The sequence below is a fragment of the Berghia stephanieae genome, chromosome 1 (assembly GCF_034508935.2).
Source record: "Berghia stephanieae isolate SIO BIC M18660-M18661 chromosome 1, UCSD_Bste_1.3, whole genome shotgun sequence".
NCBI classification, from domain to species: Eukaryota; Metazoa; Mollusca; class Gastropoda; order Nudibranchia; family Aeolidiidae; genus Berghia; species Berghia stephanieae.
Genome location: NC_088360.1, coordinates 144,805,880 through 144,815,935, shown reverse-complemented (window position 1 = coordinate 144,815,935; position 10,056 = coordinate 144,805,880). Strand labels below are relative to the sequence as shown.

The 10,056-nt window shown below is 33.7% G+C and overlaps 1 protein-coding gene across 22 annotated transcripts in view; it reads right to left on the bottom strand.

Moving 5' to 3' along the window:
• The window catches only part of LOC144963423 (kinesin light chain-like), a 104,243-nt gene that overhangs the window by 92,046 nt on the left and 2,141 nt on the right, over window positions 1-10,056 (bottom strand). For all 22 annotated transcript variants that reach the window (XM_078897480.1, XM_078897457.1, XM_078897430.1 and 19 more), the window contains exon 2: window positions 3,525-3,608. In XM_078897480.1, the coding sequence (XP_078753606.1) occupies window positions 3,525-3,556 (32 nt within the window). In that variant the 5' untranslated portion in view covers window positions 3,557-3,608. The remainder of the gene's footprint in view (window positions 1-3,524; window positions 3,609-10,056) is intronic.

Genomic DNA, 10,056 nt, shown 5'->3' with positions numbered 1-10,056 from the left:
CCCCCCCCCCCCCCCCCCCCCCCTTTTAACAAAAGGATCGGACCTCAGAACTTATGATTACCAACATCTCTCCATGATTTTATGCAATGTCAATAGAAAGATCAGTAATGACTCATATCAATAACCAATACTTTAGAAGTCAAGCGGCTGTGAGTGTAGCATGGTGTGAGACAAGAAGGAAAAAAAATTTCATCATATTCTTTCTGTTCTGATCATGGCACAATATCCCTATGCAATACGCTAACACACACACACACACACACACACACACACAGACACACACACACACACATACACACACAATCTCTCTCTCTCTCTCTACCTCTGACCTTCTTGATCTAAAAAAAAAAAAATTCAGTCATAGTCACGATAAATCTGATAAATTAAAGTACAACCCGCCCTTCCAACTTCACCCATACCTCCCCCATTATAATAAAGAGCCCGACAGGCGACCTCAATATAGACTGTAAGGAATGAATCAAAATGGCAAAATAGAGACAGAAATATAGCAATATGACTTGAGTTTTGTGTCGTGCAAAGTGGCATATTCATATACGCAACCATTCAGAAAAAAGGAGAATGAAGAGGCGAGATAATTAATCAAATTTATCACCCATAAAATTTCTCCTTTCTTTTCATATTGTGAGATGTTTTTGAAAGGTAAAAGGTATACATGCTTATTTTGATATGTATAATGATATTACAAAATCATAACTAACATCATGAAAAATATATTGTCCGTGTGATATCTGAGTGATTGTATGCTTGAATGTATAAATTGAATTTTATAAAAGGTAATTGAAAATATTTTGAATGTTTTGCCTTCATAAAAGATGAAAAATAAAGATTTTTAAAAATTATTTATTATTTATTAATACTATTAAACAAAAAATATCACAATTTTCCCCACACTGATTCCATCAAGTGTATTATCACTGTTTATGCGCATAAAAAAATAATATTTCTATAGTGAATATCTGTATAGCATTTCATATAGCATAAAAACTGTTGAAAAACTTGACACAAGCATACAAGTTGTTCATAAACAGGACATATTTGTTATTTGGAAAGAGCAAGTAAAGATGCCACTCAACATTATAAGGGGGAATATCATATTTGACAATCCAAATACATTGACTTTTCCTAGACGGTTCAGTAAATAATGACTGGTTACAGTACTAGTACTATCATATTCAAAACAGTCCCTGATAATGAGAAGCAATCAAAGAGATATAACCCCCCAAAAAAAAAAGAATCGAAATCTCAAGAATATGTCAGACAAACATAGTTATTTCCCTTTCATTTTCCGAATTCCACATTCTGAAGAGTCAAGAACGACAACGGAAAACAAACAACAACAAAACTTGAATTGACCTAAGGTTTAAAATATTCACGTCTTCAAATAACAGATCAATTGCCCTCTTATACAAATCAATAAACACTTTCATATAATCTGTACAACCCTATGTGATAGATATATCCTTAAATATATTTATAAAGGTAAAAAAATATGTTCTAGGTCATGCTCTATTCACTTCATAGTTGCAAGTATGTCAATCGAAATAGCACTCACATACACGTACACTCAAATAAACAAACAGACTCAATCTCATTTTTTGCTTTTAAAAACAAATGAAATTAACAACAACAACAACAAAATTTAAAAAAAACAAAAAAAAAAAAACAGGGTGAGCCTCCACAATTGGTCAGTGGAAGTAATTAACCAGTAGATTTTTGACCAATCAAAACATGGAATTTGTGACACACCTTCACACGTGCTCGGACAAACATAGTTGATTGTTTATAAACAATAACGTGAACTAATTCGACCTCCATCTGATCGTTGTTATTGTTTTTATATTGACAAATGGGTGACTAGTTCTCACACGATTTTCTCGATCATATTATAAACGTTTAAGTTTACACATAGTTTTCTGTGTTGATTCTACTGATCAAGAGGTAGAACAGTGGGTATTTTACTTAACACATACCATCTATAGTAAAACCTATGTAGTTTGCTGTGTCTACCAACCACTGCCATTGTTTACATTATGACGATTGTCCGAGAGGCGTGGTTATCTACCGGTTAATTGTTATGCTGAATTAACACCTTTTTAATTAAGAAGGAAAGGATCTGAGCTCTTAACGTTCTTCAAAATTATTCCATTCTAACCATCCAATTTAAGCCATGTCTATTTTCTTTTACATTGCGAACCTGAGATTATTGTCTCCGTCAAAGCATCATAAGGGAATATGAACCTGATGCAATAAATAGAATTTTAAACATTTAATATTATTTCAGATAAATGTCTTCATTTAGGCACTAAACATTACTACTCCCTTCTGAGTCTTCCCATAGATGTCAAACCACCTCTAGTCATGTGAAAGTGTTAGTTGAATGTTGTTATCTTAAGGCACAGAGTGTTATTTTCATTTAGCATTTTAAAACGGAATGAAAAAGGATTCTGTAAATTCAGAATGAGAAAATAGAATAATGGTATAGCACCTGAAACCGATGACTAGACCTCATTTGAACTGTACTTACAGACTGAAATTCTCTACATTAAAATTGTGATATGTATAGACTTAGTTTTACTCTTACTCTTATCCCCTCTAAACAGAACTATGAAATAGATTTGAATTGCCTCTATGTAACTTGTCATATCCAAGCCATGAGTCAATTCAATTTGATAGGAAATTGTATTTAAGCATTTAAATTCCACCCATAAGACATCCATGACAAAAATAACGGGCAAATGATACTGTTCTTCCTCATGTTTGTTTAATGGATAGCTTTAAAAAAGAATTAAAAATTGACAACTTTTTGACATATTTCAATGAAAGGCCAAACAAAAGAAACACACAAGATGATTTCATGTGTAAAATGACAGCCACTGCATAATGCCTTCTACACATCTTTGGATAAATTTGAAACAATAGAAATAGAAGAGGAAACTGAAAACGAACCACGAAAAAAAAACCTCTTCATCATCTTAATGCTCATTACATAAATCCATTACATATAAAGTGTGAGGTTTATGTAGCAGATAATGTTTTTCATGAGTTACCGAATGCTTGCCATCTTTGGCATCACTGGTCTAACATTTTTTCCACCAGATTTAACTTAGATTCAGCAATACATTATCTTCTTAATATCAGGAAAAGTTTCGCTCACTTCTACTATTTCATACAATCAACTTGAAACACTGGAAAGTCTCACATCTCCAGAGGAAGGACAAAGCAAAGGTCAGTGAACTTCAAAAAGCTAAATTTACAGACTAACAAGGAAGAAGAATGGAAATGGAAGCTAAGGAAAGACCAAAAGAAACAAAAACAAAACAAAAATCTTTTTAAAAAACCCATATAAGCTTGATCCAATGTCAAAGAGTTGAATTCCATTTCAGTAATGAATCCCGCTACGGGAGGAAAGTCTAATCTATGACTATATGGGATACAGTTCAAGGCATCAAATAACTTCTCCGTAACTTATCAAATATTTTCAAGTGAAATGTCAGCGCTCTTACCTTTCCTCTGTTCCTTTCGGGGTCTCCGCCATCTTTCAATGATATTTAGGACAGCCAAAGTTATAAACGATCAAACATTCTCTCCTGAAAATAGGAAAGAAAGAAGGAATTTATATGACAATAAAAAAGTGAAAACAAAACATATCACAATCAGTCCAGGTTGACATCTATTTTGAAATGAAGCAAATTTAAAATGAGTAAATTTCTCTTTGAACTGTAAGTATATCAAAATTAAGACCAGATGTCTAAATTTAAAGTGCGAGGAAGGAAAAAAAAGGCAGGAAAAGAATTCAGTCGGATCTCAATATATGTCTCTGGGTGGGGTTCCTTAGTGGGCAGGGAGGCACTTACTGTGTCTTGTATCCCCCTATATCTATTTTCCAACATGCTTTCTGTCTTTGACTTGGAATGAGATTACCTGGTTTTATCCAGGCCCTGACCGGATACCCTAGCTGGGAGAGAAACAGTCAAATGTATAGTTTTGGGAGATGATATTTTTTCCCTTGTAAATCATCTCTCTGTTATGCACTGTATTGTTTTGTTTACATAATATATTATGATTTGTAAACATTTGAGTGTATCCCTCTTAGTTGGGACCTGTGCTTGTGTCTGGATGAGACTTTTAGGTTATCTTAAACTAAGTACATGGATAGTGTGCTCTTGGAATCTACATCCGTTTCCTATTTGAACCAATTCCCCTTTGTCTTACCTTTTCTTGGGTGCTTTAATTGTAATTCTAGAACATTTGACTAGCAAATTTTCTTCCTTTTTACTGGCGCTGATATAACCTAAACGTGTTGCAAGTGCGAATAAAACCCTTAAAAACAAAAACAAACAATATATGTCTGCCCTGTATTTTCAAGAACATTAAATGCCATGTATGAGATCAAAAACCAAGTTTTCTTTTAAAGGGTGTTGTTTCAAAGAATGTGTGTTTAACAATATGACATAATTTGATTTAAGTTAAGAAAATGTATTTTTACAATCATCAAGAATCATAACCAATAAGTTCAATAAGTCACCTTTAAATGAATTAAAAAAAAAAAAAAAGAGTAGAAAGTCTCGCATTTTTCAATGGTTTTATTATGAGCAGTGGACTTAACTTTATTTCATTTTCGGTTAAAATCACATGGAACAAGATTTCCTTTCAATATTGTTAAAGTTCAAGAAACTTGTTGTTTGCACTGTTTTAGCAATACAACTCATACCTCATCACTGCCTTTAGCATGTACAGACCATGCCATCATTAGGCACGTTTCGGATTCAAGCACGCTAATTGTCTCTTAACAAATTATTGCTATATAAAATAATCACCCTAAAGCACAGTAACTTTGGCTTCAGGAATGCTTTGTAACATTACAAGATTGGATCCAATTCTGATTGTTGATTATTATCATTATCCATTCCCTTTTTAAATAAGCGATTAATTATAGCTGTGAGTGTGAGAAAGGCAGATGGAAAGAAGGCGAGTGAGGGGAAGAGAGAAACTCAAGACACACACATCCTGGAACAGAAACACACTCAGACACATATACACACACACTCATGCACCTACAGGCATCAGATGATTCAATGATGATGATGAATGCATTGATGTAATTTTAACACCATTTACATGTATTGTTAATAATTCGTTGCAGTCAGGTGCTGTACCAGACATTTACAAAGTTGCTCATGTCAAACCCCTTTTGAAAAAACCTGATCTCGATAAAGAGAACTTAAAAAACTATCGCCCTGTCTCTAATCTTCCTTTTCTCTCTAAGATCTTAGAAAAGCTTGTTTTGAAACAATTACTGTCTCATCTTAAAAATAATTGTCTTGAAGAAAAATTTCAGTCTGCTTATAGGCAACATCATTCGACGGAAACCGCACTTGTTAGGGTTGTTAATGATCTCCTCTCTGTTATAGACAATGGTTCATGTTCTTTGCTGAATTTGCTTGACCTATCGTCTGCTTTTGATACTATTGATCACAATCTTCTTCTCAAACGTCTTGAAATTACTTATGGCGTGTCTGGTGCAGCGCTTGATTGGTTTAGGTCATATTTGTTTAATCGTAAACAGATTATTACGGTGGATGAATATAGATCGGAGGAAATCTTTCTTGATTGTGGGGTTCCCCAGGGTTCAGTCCTTGGACCCGTTCTTTTTGTTTTGTACGTTGGCCCTCTGTCTAAAATCATCAGAAGTTTTGGTCTGTCTTACCATCAATACGCTGATGATACGCAATTGTACTGCGTTTCCAATATGAGAAATTTACAAGAAGTATCAGCCAATAGTAAAAATTGTATCCAAAGTGTTAAGAAATGGATGAATGAGAACAGACTGAAACTGAATGATGATAAGACGGAGGTGCTGTATGTGGGGAACAGGAAGTGGAAAAGTGAAACAGATTTGAAGTTGGGGGATGCCTCTATTCAAATTGTTGACAAAGTGAAAAACCTTGGCACATTCTTAGACTCTGGACTGTCGATGGAGCATCAGGTTAATAATTTGGTTAGATCTCTCTTTTTCCAACTAAAAAAGATTGCTTCCATTAGACGGTTCATATCTGAGGATGTGACCAAGCACCTGGTTGTGTCCCTCGTACTATCGAAATTGGATTATTGTAATGCTCTGTTGTTTGGCGTTTCGCAATACAATCTGAAACGTCTTCAGATTGTCCAAAACAGCGCTGCCAGACTAGTATTTATGAAGCGTAGGTGCGACTCTGCCGGACCTCTACTTCATGACCTGCATTGGCTGCCTGTTGAGAAAAGAATTAAATTCAAAGCTTGTGTTTTAGTGTATCGTTGTCTTGAAGGTACTGCCCCTTCCTACCTTTCAGAACTAATTGAAAGATATTCAAAACCCCGCCCCTTACGTTCGGCCAGTGATTCCACAAAACTAGTTGTCCCTCGAATTCGGAAAAATGCTGGAATGAGATCCTTTTCTCATTTCGGACCCTCTATTTGGAACGCCTTACCGCAGAGCATTCGTGAACAAGAATCTTTGTCTATTTTTAAACGTTCGCTTAAAACATATTTGTTTCGATTTTAGTAGATGGTATGAGAAGCAAGATAGGTTTGGTTTGTGTTGTGTGTTGTGTTGTGTGTGTGTATGTGTGTGTGTGTGTGTGTGTGTGTGTGCTTGTGTGTGTGAATGAGTATGTTTCAGCCAAAGTAATTTGTAATTTAAGCGCTTAGAGTCTGGTGTCTCGGAGTTATAGCGCTATATAAGTTTTCAGCATTATTATTATTATTATTATGATTGTGGTGTTGTTGGTGGTGGTAGTTAAGCTGATGACAAATGTGGTGGTGGTGATGATGGTGATAACGGTTACTTGGTGGAATATAGTTTTCTTCTGAAGAGATTAAGTGTGATACAGACAAATGATCCATCACACATGTGTACATTTATAAAAATTCAACGACACACCATATAGTCGACAATGTTATACGGAAGACTTACAATATGTGACCACTGAATTTCTTATTGAATGGTGGGCTGGGCCGAATAATTGTTTACATAATATTGTGACATTTGGGGTTGTCTGACATACACTTGGTAAAAAACGCTTTTTATTTTGCCCTGTATTCAAATACAGATAATTAAAAACAACAAACGCCCAAACAGCTTACCTTTAACTTGCTTAAGAGATTTTTGGATGATGTTGGGGGTCATCTTAGTTTATCAATACAGTGGAATCCTGATATTGGAGTTTGACAGTTATGAGTGTTGAATTTATGCAGATTCCACTGTATCATTTAGTCTAAAGTTTGTTCTTTTTAAAAATTCTGGTCTTAGTATATTGATCGATTCTGCTAAGCTGATCAGCCACTAATCGTATGCCAATTGTTTGTTTATTTCTTAAAATTTTTCTTTAAAAAAAAAAGACAATATATGCGGAAAAGACATCCAGAAGGCAAAGTTATTGTTTGTTTGTTTGTTTTGAAGGGTTTTATGGAGCTTGCAACACATTAAGGTCATATCAGCGCCAGTAAAACTGAAGAAAATGGGATAGTAAAAAGTTCTAGAATTACAATTAAAGCACCCAAGAAAAGGTAAGACAAAGGGGAATTGGTTCAAATAGGAAATTTGAGATCACCTAAAATTCTCCAGACACCAGCACAGGTCCCCACTAAGAGGAATACACTCAAATGTTCACAAATCATATGTTAAAAATGAAAAGAGTAACAGTACATAACAGAGAGATGATTTACAAGGTTAAAAATATAATCTCCCAAAACTATAACTATACATTCGACTGTTTCCCTCTCAGCCAAGGATTCCGTCCAAGGTCAGGACAAAACCAAGCAATCTCATTCCAAGACATAGACAGAAAGCAATTGGAAAACAGATAAGAGGGGATAGAAGACAAAGCAAGAACCTCCCTGCCCGCTATGGGAGGTAGGAACCCCACCCAGGCAAAGTTATTCAACCGCATATATGCAGATACGGTGGTATTTTCCTGGAGGGACAGAGCAATATGCCTTAAATGCTGGCTGCAATCAAAGCTCAATTGTGTCAGTGCATGACGTAATCAGTCGGAAGGTGAAAGTTTTGGATTTGCATTGTTTTTGCATTTTCTGAAAGAATATGCTCATCAGACCATTTTAATCCTTATTTGAAGTAAATCGGGTGATTTTTCATGATGAATGGGAAAGGTATCCAGCAACTTTTCTTAAACTTCATACTTTTTCAACATGACTAGCTGTAAAAAATATTCAGAAGTGAAATTTAGCTTTGATATTTCCAGAAGATGTACAAAAAGGGGTTGATTTAATCATTTATGACAAGAACTAATTTTTGATAAAAATTGACCTTCTAACTAAACTTGACAATATCAGTTCAAACCTTTTCACAATCCGACGGATTATATCATTCACTGTAGAAATTACTGAATTCTTTTCACCAAAAAAAAAAGAAAAGACTTTCCTCAACACCAACATTCTTCACAATGACAAATTATTCAGACTTGCCAAATTGAAAACTTCAAATTTAGTAATTTTAATGTCAATTTTTAGTAATTTGACAAGGAAATTCGTAATTTCTGAAATTGTGCATGAACAACCACAATATTATTATTATTATTATTATTATTATTATTATTATCATCGTCATCATCATTATAGTAGTAGTAGTAGTAGTAGTAGTAGTAGTAGTAGTAGTAGTAGTAGTAGTAGTAGTAGTAGTAGAAGTAGTAGTAGTTGTTCTTATTCTTATCATTATTATTATTTTTATTATCATTTAAGTATTACAAAGAATTAAAAATTCGTAATTTTCCATAAAATTTCGTATTTGGCCATGAAATTACGAAAAATTCGTAAGATTCAGCATGTATGAATTATTTCATGTTTTTGTTCCATTTTTACCAGATGAATTATTTTTATAAAATTAGAATTATAGAAAAGAGAACAAACTAAACAAACACCACGATGACGGGTAATGGTGGAGCAAAATTGCGTGGTGTTGTCACGATCATGACTAACCGACAAAGGGAAAACGTGAAATTTAATTCATGGAAATCTTTGGATTATGTCTTCTTTGAATTCAAGCATGCTTTGGCATTAACTCACTCAATCCTAGAGAATTTTGCTACTTTTCAAAATTGGAATTTTTTTAAAAATTAAAAATGAGCATGTATATAGATATTTTTATTCAATTACCATTAACATGTAAAAATTAAAAACATTAGCTTTGAAAATAGCCAATAATTTGTCTCAGAAAAAATGTAATAGTAAACAAAACAACGGATAAAGTCGGTGTTAGGGTTGAAAGAGTTAAGCACGCCTAGGCCTCCTCCCAATGGTCGTGCTTTAAAATTTAAAGGCAGCGTGGACTGTATTCACTCATGCTAACATTCAGTGAAAACCTAAACCTTTGCAATAAGTTGAATATAAACTATTCAACTAGCCAAATATTCTGCTACTCAAGAGTGTCTCCAATGGAGAACTTTCAAGTCATTATTGGACAATTCGATGAAAATGTCAACAGAAGGGGTGTTTTAAAAATAGTTATGAACATATTAAAATTTGATACCAATTTGTTGGAAAATCATTCAGGATTATAAAAAGAAGTATGTTTTATGCATATTTGTGATATAGGATGCTCATTGTGGCTTTATAAAAGTGTATTATCCTATTTGAGGACTGAAAAGAATATTTTCTCTATGTATTACAAAATTTTGCAATTTCTTCTAAAAATTATTGCCATCTTTGCTATTGTTTGTTGATATTAAGACAATAATCAGGAACCGAAATAAATATTCACATTTAAGATTTTAATTAAATGTTGGTCTCATAGGTCGCTTTAATGACCTTGGAAATTGTATGTCAGTCTGTTACTATTAAAAGAGTATTTTTTTATCAACAAAAGGTGTGATTGGTACCAGACTCACTATTTCAGATTTTCTATTCTTACACAAATGGCTTGAGCAGTGTAATATAATTGTTCAAGAAATTTATCATTTAAGGTATTTTATTCCTATAACTGTTGTTCAAATGAAAAGTTTTCTAACAACATAACACAATGTCCAAAATAATTTTAAAATT